Source organism: Fundulus heteroclitus, chromosome 3 (assembly GCF_011125445.2).
Source record: "Fundulus heteroclitus isolate FHET01 chromosome 3, MU-UCD_Fhet_4.1, whole genome shotgun sequence".
Classification (NCBI taxonomy): domain Eukaryota; kingdom Metazoa; phylum Chordata; class Actinopteri; order Cyprinodontiformes; family Fundulidae; genus Fundulus; species Fundulus heteroclitus.
Window position 1 is genome coordinate 22,123,168 of NC_046363.1, and position 14,932 is coordinate 22,138,099.

The 14,932-nt window shown below is 42.1% G+C and overlaps 3 protein-coding genes across 3 annotated transcripts; all 3 read right to left on the minus strand.

Annotated features, from left to right (window-relative positions):
- Window positions 1–16: 16 nt before the first annotated feature.
- On the minus strand, window positions 17–2,830 carry malsu1 (mitochondrial assembly of ribosomal large subunit 1). Its single transcript, XM_012862618.3, has 4 exons — window positions 2,442–2,830; window positions 681–856; window positions 505–586; window positions 17–417 (listed from the first exon to the last, which is right to left on the minus strand). The coding sequence occupies exons 1-4, from the start codon at window positions 2,749–2,751 to the stop codon at window positions 263–265; spliced, it is 723 nt and encodes a 240-aa protein (XP_012718072.2). The 5' UTR covers window positions 2,752–2,830; the 3' UTR covers window positions 17–262.
- Window positions 2,831–4,751: 1,921 nt separating this feature from the next.
- smpd5 (sphingomyelin phosphodiesterase 5) lies at window positions 4,752–10,178 on the minus strand. The gene is made up of 8 exons (XM_012862614.3): window positions 9,388–10,178; window positions 7,505–8,663; window positions 6,631–6,706; window positions 6,384–6,524; window positions 6,189–6,278; window positions 5,829–5,892; window positions 5,546–5,705; window positions 4,752–5,420 (listed from the first exon to the last, which is right to left on the minus strand). The coding sequence occupies exons 2-8, from the start codon at window positions 8,555–8,557 to the stop codon at window positions 5,313–5,315; spliced, it is 1,692 nt and encodes a 563-aa protein (XP_012718068.2). The 5' UTR covers window positions 8,558–8,663; window positions 9,388–10,178; the 3' UTR covers window positions 4,752–5,312.
- Window positions 10,179–11,618: 1,440 nt separating this feature from the next.
- LOC105926339 (speriolin-like protein) lies at window positions 11,619–14,878 on the minus strand. Its single transcript, XM_012862617.3, has 4 exons — window positions 14,684–14,878; window positions 12,439–12,645; window positions 12,221–12,345; window positions 11,619–12,008 (listed from the first exon to the last, which is right to left on the minus strand). Exons 1-4 carry the CDS (start codon window positions 14,847–14,849, stop codon window positions 11,679–11,681), a joined length of 828 nt encoding a protein of 275 aa, XP_012718071.2. The 5' UTR covers window positions 14,850–14,878; the 3' UTR covers window positions 11,619–11,678.
- Between the last annotated feature and the right edge of the window lie 54 nt (window positions 14,879–14,932).

Sequence of the window (14,932 nt, forward strand, 5' to 3'; positions counted from 1 at the left end):
TAAAGCATGTATTTATTTTAAGGCTTTTTTAATATCTTTACCAGACTTAACCATAAATGGGGATTGTGCTGCAGACATTAAGGAGGTAGAAATCCATGTTTAGAAACTTTAACAGTGTGGCGAAGTAGCGACTTGATTAAAAAAGGAAAATGAAGGACTGCTCCTTTTAAGTTCCTCATTTAAAACAAAAAGCATATGCACTTACCAGTTACTGAAAAAGTCAATTTAAAGTTCAATGATTCGGCGCCGTTCAGATATCCAGTCACTTTGGCAGCTCGCCATCAAATATGAAATCTTCTGGCAGCGTCTCTGCAGGAATTTTCTTCAGCTGCTCGTCGTAGGCACGCAGGGTCCACAGTTTCTCCAGTTCATACACTTCTCTGGTCTCAGGCAACATGAAGTGAACAACGATGTTACCTGAGAAATAAATAGAAAAAAGTCAATTTCTATAACAGCGAACACTGGCAGGCATAAAGCAGTTTCTTCAGGAGGGGGTTAACACACCAAAGTCCACACACATCCAGTCCTCTGCCTCCTTGCCTTCAATCTTGACATGTGGCTCTCCATCTTTCCTCAGAAACTTGTACTGAAAGGAGAGCAACTCTTAACACAGGCTTTGAAAACAAATGCAGGCTGCTTTTACTAATCTATCTAATAGAGAGCAAATCGGGAATAGTTACCACTTTGATAGCATAAAGCGCCATGGCACGGAGATGTCTCGGCGATACACCGCTGACGACGATGAAGTGCTCTGCGTATTGGATATGATCCGGCACTTTAATCACGCACAGGTCCACGGCGTTTTCCTGACGCAGCAGAGAGACCAGGACGTTGAGGGTGAACACTTCGGAAAATCCTGGAGAGAAAAGAAAACAACTTCTTGGACTGAAAATATTCAAAAACAGACAGATTTTAGGACAATGCACTGATGAAACTGCTGCCGTCGTAATGAATGAATCGAACTACTTTGTGCAGCATTCTATGTTTGATTTTGGGGAAAATAGCGGAAATACCATGTGTTTTATGTAACTGGGTGGCAACTTTTTCAAAATTTAGCAATGTATAACAGTAAAAATAACTGGTTTCCTATTAAAATAATCACTATATAAGATTCTATTCAAAATTGTGAGTGCTGTACCAATCAATCAGCAGGCAGTGAGAATAACTGGCCAATTTTGCTTTGATTGGCAGGTCAAATACTAGGGGAAAAAAAGAAAATCTGTCATTTTCTGTTCTCCACCTGTTTCAAAGCTAAAAACTCCCACTTTTTTTCTGTCTGCGAACTCATCACCAAACAGCATGTTAGGAAATGTTTGTTTTATCTGGGAATATCTTTTTAATCCTTTCATTTTCTTGGATTCAAAAGCCACCACTCAATTCATTTCCCTTCATCACATTTATACAGTTCACAACAAATGCAATCTAAAAGGTTTCTAACAAGACAAACAGATCAAATTTATAAAGAATGTACGTACTCAGCCAGATTTATATTCATCACCATAAATTCTAATTCTTTCCTAGCAGTAACACAATGCAGTCAAATTCATTTTATAGTACAATTGATGGAACTAAAGCCTCAGCAGCATTTCTTTAGGTAAAAAAAATGTTTACATGTAACTTTGGCATTGAAATTAATTTACACAAAAACCTCTGGATCGGTAATAGCAAAAACAAAATCCAAACTGGCCAAAATTGTAATCTGCAGATCAGAAACCGGAAATCACTACCTGCATCTCTAAGGATTTGGAGGCATATTTAGTTTGCATGTATTCATCCCATGATCATTAACTGAGTGTAATAATTCATTTACAGACCAAAAATATTGGGAGTTCTTAGTTTTAATGACTGTAACAAACAAGAAACTTAAATGAAAATCTTCAGTATTTGACCTGCCGATCACAGGCAGCCAAAAAAAAAAAAAAAAAAAAAAAAAATCGGCTTATCCTTATTGCTGGTCGATTGATTGATTGATTTATCTATAGCTTGAAACCTGAATTCCATCATCTTCTCTTTTAATGACGCGCGTCAAGGATCATGAAAACAGAAAAGTCAGATTTTTGCCCCCAGTCATCTGTCTCCATCTAACACAATGTTTTATGCATCTTCCACTCTCACACCAACGACCTTCATGCCCTCTTTTAACTCCATCCATAAATCTCCCTCAATTCAGGAAGAAAAAAAAGTTGCTTCGGGTTTTATAAATATAGATTTAATGCCTTGATTTTCTCTACATCAGATGACAGACGGGCAGTACCAGATTTAAGGCAACACCATGTCCTCATTTTGCAGTGAACCATCTTGAGAGATCTAAATCATGCCTTGTGTGGCATGCTGACATCATAATGGGGGCACTGATTTTTATTTTTTTTCCCACTGCATGACGTAGAAAAATGATTTAGGACTATATATATTATTTTTGGATGGATGCATGCATGGCTTACCTTGGCTCTGGGAGTTTATGCTACTCCTGTTGCTCTCCACCTGATTGGTTTCCTCTTCTAATTTCTCCGCTCTTTCTGTAAGTTTACTATCACCTGTGTCTGTGTAACATCTCTTTGGCTCAAAGGGACACCTGAGAGACGCTCCCTGACGCCAGTGTTGTTGACCTGAGGATAAAGCCACAGTAACTCTGTGGCACCGAGCTTTGGATAACAAACTGACGCATCTAGAAACAGCCGACTGGTCTAATGAAGCACTTTTCCGACACGCTGAAGACAACAGCCTCCTGGATCTACACAGAATATTGTTCATTTTTAAGCTGCAGAGCAAAACTGTCGCCCGCTGTCGATGTTCTCCACGAGCGATTAAAAACAGGAAGTGAATCGCGTCCTTGGATTCTGATTGGTTTGTACAGTTCTTCTTTGTTTTCTGTGCGGCGCACCAGCTAGCTGAAGCTACCGCCCTCTGGCGGTGAGACAAAATAAAACCAACCAGCGCTTCGGTTTACAAGGCAGGATTATAAACACGCGTTTGACAAATGGTTTATCTTGATTTATGATGGAGTTTTATAACTCCATCTTTTTAACTTTATAAACCTTATAAAACCAAATTGAGCAGTTTCAGAGTAGTAACATCTTCAATGGCATCATAATAACCCGAATCATCATCTGTAGTAGGCCTACTATATTAAAAAGTAGGCCTATTTGCTCACCCATGCAAAAATGAAATAAGGTGTTCCAATCACTTCAGTGGCCACAGGTGTATAATATCAAGCACCTCTAGGCATGCAGCCTGTTTCTACAAACATTTGTGAAAGAATGGGTCGCTCCCAGGAAATTTCCTCACTCCCTTAATATCGCACAGGCAACTTTCTGTAGTAAACAAAGTGGAAGCAGTTGGGAATGACAGCAACCCAGCTGTAAAGTGGCTGGCCACGTAAACTGATGAAGCAGGGCCAGAGGGTGCTTAGGTGCATAGGGCGCAGATTCGACAGCTTTGTGGAGAATCAGTTGCCATAGACCTCCATACTTCATGTGGCCTTCAGATTAACGCAAAGACAGAGAATTTCGTGGAATGGGTTTCCATGGCCATATTGCTTCATCTAAGCCGTACATCACCAAGTACAATGCAAAATGCCAGGCGCAGTGGTGTAAATCTCTCTGCCACTGGAATCTAGAGCAGTGGTGGCGTGTTCTCTGAAATGCAGAAATGGTCCTTAGCATCTGGCAGTCTGATGGATGAGTCTGGGTTTGGCAGTTGCCAGGAGCTACTTGGTCCTCTTCTTCATCCCTTCCCGTTTTAAAGGGAGTGCCTCAAGGCTCCGTACTAGGCCCACTGTGTGAAAACTTGCCTGATGCTGTGTCCCATCTTTATGCCAATGCCACTGTTATTTATTCTTCATCTTCTTCAGTCTCTCAATCACTTTAACTTCTGCAGTCTGTCCAAATGTTTATTGCTATGTGATATTTCCAGGGTACTTCACTTATTTTCATTATTATTTCTTGAAATGTGAAAATGTTGTTTATGCATCTGTGTATTTGGTCTTGTTAATTGGTCATGTTGCATGTTTCACTCTGCTGTCTTGGCCAGGTAATTCTTGGACAATCACAAGGAGTTTTTATTTTTTCTGGTTAAAGGAAAGGATCCTACAAAGACTCCATTGTGCCAGGTGTAAAGTTTGGTGGAGGGAGTATTCTAGTGTGGGGTTGTTTTTCAGAAGCTGTTCCAGTGAAAGGAACTCTTAATCCTTCAGCAGACCAAGATATTTTGAACAACTCCATGCTCCCAACTTTGAAGGAACAGTTTGGAGAAGTCTTCATACTCTTCCATCAAAGTCCATAAAGACATGAATGAGAGAGTTTTGTGTGGGTGACCTTGACTAGCCTGTCCAGAGTCGTGACCTCAACCTGACAAAACCCCTTTTAGATGAATTAGAGCAGTAATAACAAGCCACGCATTCTCATCTAACACAGTGTGCACCCTCACAAATGCACATCTGGAAAATGTCATAAACCCACATAAATTCACTCCACAACCTTTTGGACAGCCTTCCCAGAGGAGCTGAAGCTGTTATAGCTGCAAAGGGTGGACCAACATCAGTTTGAACGAAAGGGATTAAGAACAGGACATTTTACTGAAGTTCACAAGTGACATCAAGGTTCAATGCAGGTGACAGAATACTTTTGTCACCATGAAGAAAATATCTAACCCTCTTATGGATGTATTCTGGTTTACTGTTTTTTCAAAATTGTTTCAGAGCATTAATAAATGTTTATCACTTATTAATATAAAAAAACATAAAACACAAAATGCCATTTTCAAATCATAATTCCATTTATTAATGGAAAACAGCTATCCAAACCGATCTGACACAAATTATTGAACAGATAATAACGGAACTTATTAGTAATCCTACTAATCAATTCACTACAGAGAGATTTGACAAAACCAACACAAACATAAACGAACCTGAAAAGCAACAATTTGAGATGTGACAAATTTATGAACTTGCATGCAAAGGATATGCACTTAATGGCACCTGTGGTCACAGAGTATAAGAGTCGGATACTCCGCACCCTACTTGGTGCCCCATTAAAGGCAAAATAGAAAGAATAACATGTATTCTCATTTTCTTTTTGGTCTATTAAAATATAGATTTAGAAAAAAAAAGATTAATGCAACAACTCTGAGCAGCTCTTAACATATAAAATGTGTACGAAATGTGAAACCATAACAAACCGATCAAAAATAACTTCCACCCGAGGCGACAACGTACCAGTGAGTAAATGTTTTCCCTAAAATTACAAATTCAAGTATGTCAATAAAACAGCTTAAGTAAAACTGTGTGAAGTTGAGTACTTTTGAAAGTTTGCTCATTCATCATCGTAGTCGGAGTCCATCGTGACTTTCAGCCTCAAGCCAACAGGAATGTGATCGGTAAGCCCAGCCAGCTGAGTTATGAAGGTCACCTCTTCAAGTTCCTGCGCGGAGAAAAAGCAAATATGTTCGCTTCACATCAGCTGAACTCTCGGTTTATTACCACCTCTGATAGGACGATGCAGAGGAAACACCGTCTGAAGGGGAAAAGAGCAGAGGTAGCACGTACTGTTCTGCACAGCTTTGAAATGGAGGTTTCCCGGTAGAGAACGTAATCGATCCGACGTCCAATCCACGGCTGGCCCGCTTCGGGGTAAACCAGAGGGACGCCCTCTTTAGGAACAGGAGGAGAGATGTACTGCTTCCTCAGCTCCTCTGATTGCAGAGTCCTACAGAGGCACGAAGAAAACCCGTCACCATGGGGAACAGACAAAATGCAGATAATGCCACTCTTATATTTCTGCCGCTGGAGCAAACAGAAGAAAGCTGAGAGAAAATAAAAATAAAAACACCTCTGTAGCTTTTCTGGGGAGCTCACATCATCGTCGTACAAAGAAGGCTGCTCCAGCAGAGTCCCTTCAGGAAAAGCAACACAGTCATAACTTTGTCCGACCAGAACTGGCAACGGTTGCCACAAGTAAGTATTGAGCTTTGCAAAAGCACTTATACGCCTCGAGTTTCACCGCATTTTGTCACGTTACAACCCAAAACCTGGGATTTGATGTTTAACAAAAAAAGAACATTTAATTGAAAAACTGTGGTGTGGATTTGATCTTAAACTTCCTCAATGAAGTGAGAAGCATGAAAAAAAAAATCAAGGGTGTGAATACTTTTGCATGTGGTCTAGTCTTAAAGATTTGAATGATACCAACCAATGACCCAGGGCTTCTCTTTGCCAGGTTCTGCTCTGCATGGATCTCTGTACTCCTCAAACAAACAGTGGTTCTGTTCTAAAGCGTCGTCTGGACAGGACAGATTACATGCTTAAAATAGGTTTAAAAAACAACGCTGAGGAAAATGTCCAAAATCCTGACAAAATACCAGCCGTGATTACGAAAGAGACGGACCGGGTGAGCAGTTGTCGAAGTTGAAATCCCCGCAGAGCACGTCGAAGACCACCTCCTCGTCAGGCTGTCTGTGGGCGGTCTGAAAATCCCCGATCCACCTGGTGACCATGTCCAGCTGGTCACAGCGAATCTTTCCCTCACCTGGGGACCACACAGGCAAAGCTGTCAACAAAGCTGACTCTTTTCTTTTCTTTTTTTTAAGAATGTGAGTCCATCTGATAGAGCCGAACACGGAGCTGGGACTTGCCCTCTGGTGCATGAAGATGTGTGCAGTTGAAATAGCCGACCACCTTCTTCTTTTTCTTGTTCTGCCCAATTAGCACCTGCGGATTTTGACAAACACGTGTTTTTTTCTTATTTTAGGGCAACTGTAAGAAAAATTGCATAGATAGATAGATAGATAGATAGATAGATAGATAGATAGATAGATAGATAGATAGATAGATAGATAGATAGATAGATAGATAGATAGATAGATAGATAGATAGATAGATAGATAGATAGATAGATAGATAGATAGATAGATAGATAGATTTGTGTGTGTGTGTGTGTACACAACACGGTCAGACAACAATAGCATGCTTCAGATGTCATATCCTTTATGACTCATTTCATAACTACAGAGTCGCACCAATTAATCTGCCAGAGATAAGAAATATTTTCCTGTGATTGAGGAATAGCAGGTAAAATGCTGAAAGATGTGTTAGTTTGTTTTTTAATTTAAAAACAGATAAAAAAAGACCACATGTTTTTAAGCATAAGTGGGAATGTTTTTTTTAATTCCTCCATTCTCTAATAGATTAAAAACTATTGTCTGTATTTAAAAAAAAAAAAAAAAAAAAATGCAGCGTTTTTCTGTTTTATGGATTAGGCGCATTAGGTTCGTTTTCAGAAAAAAACAGGAAATCGGCATTGGCCAAGAAAAGCCGGGATCGGTGCACCTCTGGTTACAAAAGTTTTGTTTTATTCAATAACTGGTTTGAAAGTATTTCTATGAAATTTTATGCCTCCTCCTTAATTAAGTATTAAAGCTTAATTAGAGGATCCTGCTCTAACTACCTCTTAACTATTTAGGGACTTTTATAATACATTAGCGCAGAAAAAAACCCAAACCAAGGCACCTTAGTAGAGAGCAGCCCCTTGGCAGCCAGGGCGTCTTCCCCTCGGCTGTTGGGAAAGCAGCGGTACTGAGCCTCCAGCACCGGGAATCTGCTGGCCACGAAGAGTCCGCTGTTGAAGAACTTAAAAGAAGAGCACCTGCACGGCGGCTGGCAGGCGTACACGCCGACGTCATACAGGATGTGTCCGAACAACGGCTGAAGTGCACCGGTGAGCTTTTTGGCGGCTCTCTTATCGAACACCTCCTCCAGACACAGCATGTCGACGTTGGCCGGAAACAAGGACGACACCTCCCAGGGCTCCTCGTCCTGCTGGCGGGGACGCTTGGAGAGCAAGACGTCGGGGCCCTCGTGATCTGACCGCCCCTGTTTGTTGGAGTTCTCGTTGTAATTGGGTTGGGAGGACGACGGTTCAGTCAGGGGGTCCGCGGCGTCATCGGAGGACGCGGAGCTTTCGGCGGGTTCACGGCCATGACCTCCGTCTGGATCTGAGCTCACTCTGGGGATGAAGCTGTCAGAAGGGCTGAGGGGGCCGCAGCTGCTGGGGGACTCCACCGTGATGACCACCTGGGCTCGGCCGACGCTCTTCGCGATGCACTGGCCGATCTCGTGGGCCCTCCGCTGGGTGTGGGCCAGGTTGTTGAAGCGAGCCAGGCCGTCCGTTAGGAGGCACAGGTTGGCCGAGGCGAAGGTGAACGACGCCTTCCCCGTTTGCTCAAAGCCTCGGTTCGTCTCTCTCTCCGCCGAGGGCGGTCCCGCTCGGTGGTAGGAAAACGGCCGGCGGCAGGCCTGGAGTGGCGCCCAGAGCAGGAATCCCAGGAAAGCCATGGGGGCTGTGAGGAGGAAAAAAAGGAAGAAGAAGATGGAGCCGAAGAAGACCTTGAGGGGGTGAAGGTAGCATTCTTGCTCCTGTCGCTCGGCCCTCTCCTTCGTGGTGGACTTGCACACAGCGATGACGCGGTCGAGGTACCAGAAGCACGGCACGATTAACGTCCACCCGACGGCGTGGAGACCGGCAACAAGGCCGTTGGGAAACGGAGACGCCCGCAGAACCATGGCTCTCCGCTGCCTCTAAACACAAACAAGGTTGAAGAGCATCCAGGTGTCCGGTTGTGGCCTCACTCCAGTGGGAGAACCTCTATCCCCACAGCTCCATCGGGCTCTAAAACAGGAGAAAAACAGACCATTATGCCCACACTATAAACGTCTGAACTTGAGTTCCCAGGAATGACTGGCTTTTTGACTGCATGCCCGTGCACGCAGTGGCACAATCAAAGACACGCAACACAACTACTGTCATGTCGCCTTGCCTTAAAGGTGACATCAGACACACTTGCACTGCTTTGATGATAGTTTCTCACACACAATCTTGAACGCCTTGACATTTAGGGCTGTAAAGTGACCCAGTGAGGAAAAGCATTCCTGAATCCTGAATACTTTTTTGTATCACTTCTCTCCCAATGCTTATGCATTGACATATGGTTATAACCTTTATTTTTTGGGGGGGAAGGGAAAAAAAAAAAAAAAAAAAAGACCTGATCGCATTTAGGAGCGGCCATGAACATGAGCACTGTGTATCCATCAGTTACACTTTATAAAGGGTTGTGAGCACCACACCCTTGCGTGTATTTACACATGAAAAAAACACCGTCTACAGCTGCTGGGGTGAGTCAGACCGCTTCACTTAAAGCACCGATACGCATATCGATGCGCCGAACACCCTCGGTAAGGTGGGACCTAGATTTTATAACGCAGGGTTAATGAATGACCGTGCGTCATAACGCATGAGGAACCTGCAGCTATCGCCGTCACCCTGTGTCTCTGCGGGACGGCGGCTAGCTCAACGCGCTCGGCTGTCTTCTGATGACTGGATCAGATGGTCTTACCTGAGCGGGACAACCTCGGGGTCCGTTCGTTAAAAAAAAAAGAAAAAGAAAAAGAAACACCCCGTTGTCGTCTACCTATGTTATCATGTCGATTTTGGGTTTGTCAGATGTCCGCTGCAAAGGCGAAGGCTTTGAAGTGAAATCAGGAAAAAAAAACAGCCGGCGGCAGCAGGAGCAGCACATTGAGACGTAAAAACGCTTCCTGTCCCGTCTGATTTTAGGCCACGCCCCCCGTCGATGTCGGAACTCACACTGTCGCCCCATTTTTCTTTTCTATTCATAAATTATATGATTTCAGTTTCAAGGCCTTTTACCAGTTGTTGATTTCTCCTTTTTTGGGGGGGAATCTGGTCTTATTATGGTATAGTGAGAACTGAAGCGTTATTTTTAGTATATTTTGGTGGACAAACCGGTATTAAAACAAACTGCATCAGGTTTGCTCATCATATTTTACTCTCATCATTCATAGATGAGATGCAGAAGGGCCACTTTTTGTGAAATAATTTAATGGTCTCACTCCACCTCAACGAGTTATTTGAGTTTCGTTTTAAGGCAGGGATCCAAAATGTGACTTTTAGCTGTTCAGAATTGACTTGATCACAGAACTAGAAGCCTATGTCATTACTTGACCCTGTCAAATATTTGATTCTATCAATTTTAGTAGAAGGGAGGCAAAAAAAAAAAAGGCCTCGTACTGCAGAGGATAAAAAGCACAATTTTAGTTGCTATGTTTTAATGTTTCAATATATTGCTTTTTTTGCGTCATTCAACTCTAAATCTCTGTTCTCTAGGTGGCTGATAGATTAAAAAAAGGCAATTTTATTAATTTATTTGTTTGGCTGGTTAGTGGAATTATTTTCCAATATACCACCTTAATTCAAGTCCAGTTCAAATATATGTTATATATTTATTGATATAATTTTACTTATTTAGCGATGAACAATCTAAAGTTCAAGTCTATTTGTGCTACATTCTAAATGTTTTTATTTATATTTTTTACAGTGCCTTTCAAACGTTTTTAGCACCTAATTCTACCTTTCCACAAATCCTGGAGGGAAAAAAACTCTGTAAAAAGCTGCAAAAGACACAAGCCTGGGCTGAAGATTCATCTTCAAGCAGGACTGCGACCGTTGACATACACCCAAAGCTGTGAATGGTTTATAACAAAGCATATTAATGTGCTATGGACTAAAATCAGGACCAAAATCCAACTGGGAATCTGGGGAAGATGTTCATCTGGAAAATGGATGTTCTCCATCTATCTGCTAAGCTTCTGTTAGGATATCAACGAGGTCAAGTGGAACGAGCTGTTTATCCCAGAACTGCATGGCACACTTAGATGGCACTGACCCAAAAGATTGGCACATGTCTATCAGATACCACCCCGGAGGTGACACAGTTTCTCTACTGATGATGCAGTTTGGATGTGTACAGCTCTTGTATGGGTGTGTATCTAGATACCTATATAATGTTTGTGTGATGAGCAATCGAGGCTTCCTGCCGATCAGGAGCCCATCAGCGCTGGTGTGACTGTAACTGTTTCTCTGTCTTTACGTAGATAAAATATAACTAAAAGCATACTTGTCTGTTTTATGCGTCCTACATTTAAGGTAATAAGTAAGTGGGGGTCGCCTGACTGGGTAAAAAGAACAGGGTCCACCGAGGGTGCTTCACCGTAGACGGGACATGGTGAAACAATAACACTTCAGCGAATGGTGCAAAAGAAGACTCTGCAAAAATTCAGCCGCTGTATTACTACAGTAGTAGCTCTAATTGCAGCAAAATGGGGGTTGGATCCAATTGCATACGACACTTTTCAGATTTTAGTTTGGAAAAAAAAAAATTCAAAGTCCTTTTCAATTCACCTGTGATCGACTGCAACCTGTCAAAGGGTTTACTCCCGCCTGTCGCCCAGTGACCACTAGGCACCAGACGACCATGCACAGATAAGCACATATAGACAATGGATGGATGGATTTTACCTTCAACTTACAATTATCCATCATTTTGAATGGTGGATTACATAAGATCCCCAAAATATACACTGAGGTTTGTGTTTGTGATTCAACAAAATGCAATTAAACTTTAAGGGTTATGAACATTTCTGTATAGTGCGTTGCATAAGAAACCCTTTATTGCTTTTCGTCTGGCCATGCCTAACTACTACAAGCTAATCTGCTTGTAGAGTGGCAAACGTAGTTCTCTCTGCAAACTAAAGTATCAATGCAATATTTCTCACATCTCACTATTTATTTCACAAAGGCGCAAATTCTGCCAGGGTGCGGGGATGACTACCACGCAAGGAGAGGCTTGTTGTCCTTTGCCGCCATGTAGCAGAGACAAGACAGCAACAGCAGCAGGTCTTTGTGCAGTCTCCTCGGAGCGGCGTTCTCTATCAGACTCATCAGAAAATCTGGATCGTTGTAGCTGGCCTCTTGGCTGCTTCTCGTCGGCCTCTCCTTCAGAATCCCATATGTATTGACAACGAACTCACAGAAAGCGGGGTGGAGAGCTGCTTTGTAGCCGAGCTGGCCGAGCAGCTCCATGAGCTCTGTGTACCTCTTGGAAAGGTGGAGCTGATAGGCCCCATCCACCTTCCCCGTCAGAGGGTGTGTGCTCACCTGCGAAAAGAGGAACAAAGCATTATTACTTCCTGCCTGGTTTTTCAAGGAGGCACGTTTTAGTCTGTGTTTACTTTCGAAATGTTGTTCTCGCGTGAAATAAAAACTTCTACTTTTCCCCCCCTTGGCTGGACTTGATCATAAGCAATTCGTTTCCAGACAGATTTTAAACCCCATGCCTACAGGTTTCCCCCGCTGGGAGAGTTTGTCACCTCAATGATCTTCTCTGGTATGTTGAGGAGTGTGAAACCGTAGAGCCTCTGATGAGCCTGGAACACGTAGGACAGAATCCTCCTGTCCAGCTGATAGGCAATCTCACCAAACAGCCTCGTTGGACCTGTAAATAATAAAAAAAATAATAAAAAAAAAGCTGAAAAGAATGCACAAACACACGTAACGACAGTTTTAAAATGTCCTGTGAATGCGAGACCTGAGGCACAGGGAGCAACATCGGTCTGGCGGGTCTGAAGCTCCGCCGCCTCTTCGGCATCTTTGAGCACCGAGCTTTGGAGGAAAGACTTGAAGTTGATAGGAGACGACGTTCTGTGTTCCAGTTTGGGCCTGGTCTGCTTCAGATCTCTCCTGAAGTGCTGCTCGTCAACCGTGTTTTGCCACAGGCCGGACGGCTTGTTGCCGGCTGTTAGGCACAAAACAAAGAAGGAAGAAAGGCTTTATCAGTAACGGTACGTAAAATGTGTGTCAAAGCACCGCTGAGGCACGTCGTTGCAGAGTGTAGCAACAAATACGATTTAACCACTTCCTCCGTTGTTAAATAATCAGAAACAAAACGGATAGACCTAAAAGAATAGGAGATAGGGTTGTAAACATGGTTGTGCATTGTTTCATCTGTGCTCAGTCCATCATTTTAATTTCCCTTAGTGTTGTACATCATGACATTCAAGCAATAAAAGTCAAAAGAGCCTTGCAAAATCTAAGATGTAATAAATAAGAACATGTAATCCCCAAAACAAAGGTCTCTGAATCTAGCTGGACCAGTGCTAGCTAGCAGCGGACATGTTTCCGTCCACATGACGGGTTTGCTGCGAAACCTGTAATTTAATGTTGTGGCAAACGTCGGATTTAAAACCGTAGCAGTAATGGAAGTGGTCATGTTCATCACTATCCCTGAGCAAGCTCAGCTTAGGCTAAACGCGAACTGGAGAACAGGCATTGCTCATTGCCATTAGTCCCATATTCAAAGGAAGACTCTACTTCACTGATATTCTACAGGCAAGAAAAACACAATTATGTTTCATTGTACATTTTGAACGTATATAAGGCGGCAAAAATTCTTATAACTTATTTAGACTCCTGACATTTTTGCCTTCTTCTTCCATAACCAAAAAAGAAGGGTGAACGGGTGCTTCCGACAAAAGGGTGATAATGGTCGTTTGATTCATTTGGTTACCCTTTTTTTTTTGGTTACCCTGTGCTTGTCTCAGTATCCATCTTAACGTACAATTATATTCAGTGTTGTATAGTAATAAAGAAAAAATACTTCACTACTGTACTTAAGTATATTTTGGAGTACTTTATACTTTTCTCGAGTATAACATTTTTTTATTACTTTTACTTCACTATATTTCTGACCTTAATTGCATACTTTTACTCCAATACATTTTCAATGTTTGGTTTAGTTACTCGTTACAAAAAGAGAGAGAGAGAGACTCGCACGCAAGTGTTTTGACCCCACCTTCTGATTGACTGCAACAAAGTGGGGACTTGCCTGGGCTTGTTCATCACCACCAACAGGATAAGAAGCTGGTTCAGTGGTAAAGCAGGTTAAATTAACCTTGTGGTATAGGTAAAGCATCTAATAGCAGAGAGTCCTAATTTTCCTAACTAAATGATACCTGCAGCTATATCTATTAGCAGGTTTACCACTTCCTGTAGGTTAACTTGACCTGGTTTATCACTTAACCATGTTCTTAGTATACACCCCCTTTTCCTGCACTTGGTTATGTATAACTTTGAAGAAGGAAAACTGAAAGCTTACAAAAAGGTTGTATTTTCTGTCTAAACTTGGTCTAAATTTCTCCTGCACTTGGTTGTTTATATTATTTTAAGGGAATTTAATTTTCAAAGTTTACCAAAATCTAAAAAATGTCATTCAAACTACATGTGCTTTGTTTTACTTTTTACTTATACTTTTTATTACATTACTTGAGTACATCTATTTTTACAGTAATTTTCAGACTTGAGTACAAGACATTTTAGATACTTTAAGACTTTCACTCAAGTAACATTTCAGTCAGTGACTTGGACTTTTACCAAAGTCATATTTTGGAGAGATACTTTTACTTGACTCCGAGATTTCAGTACTTTATACAACACTGATTATATTTGTTTCTATTTATTCAAAACAAGTTTTATAGCAGGAATAAAAGGAAAAGAGATTAAAGTGTGTGTTGCTAGGAAACAGTTATACATTTTCTTTCCAGGCGCCAAAGACGTTAAAGTTTAGATCATGCTTTAAATCTTCTGCTACATTAAACCTGAGAACTGCTTTTGATTTTACCGTCCCATCATTTCTTCTTAAGACAGCCGGACCATGTTATCACAAATGTAAATAAAAATATGTCACTATATTAATAACGCGTTAATTATATTACACACACACACACAGGATCTAAACCAAGCCAATGCTGCCACCTAGCGACAGAGGGAAATCTTACCTATCAAATCAGCCAGTGTGTCCTCGCTGCTGCTGCTGCCGCTGGGCATCCTGGCTTTCAGATCGTTTCTCTGAAGCAGACCCAGCATCGTCTTCAGATGATAATTTTCCTGCGCCAATTGATCGTTTTTGGCCTGCAGGGCCGCCGCAGTTTGCTCCAGGCTCATCCTGAGCCACAAGCACCTCGAGATGCCCGGACCCCAGTCGAATTGTCGAGGGCAATGGACGAAAGGAAAGTTAAAAGTCGAAT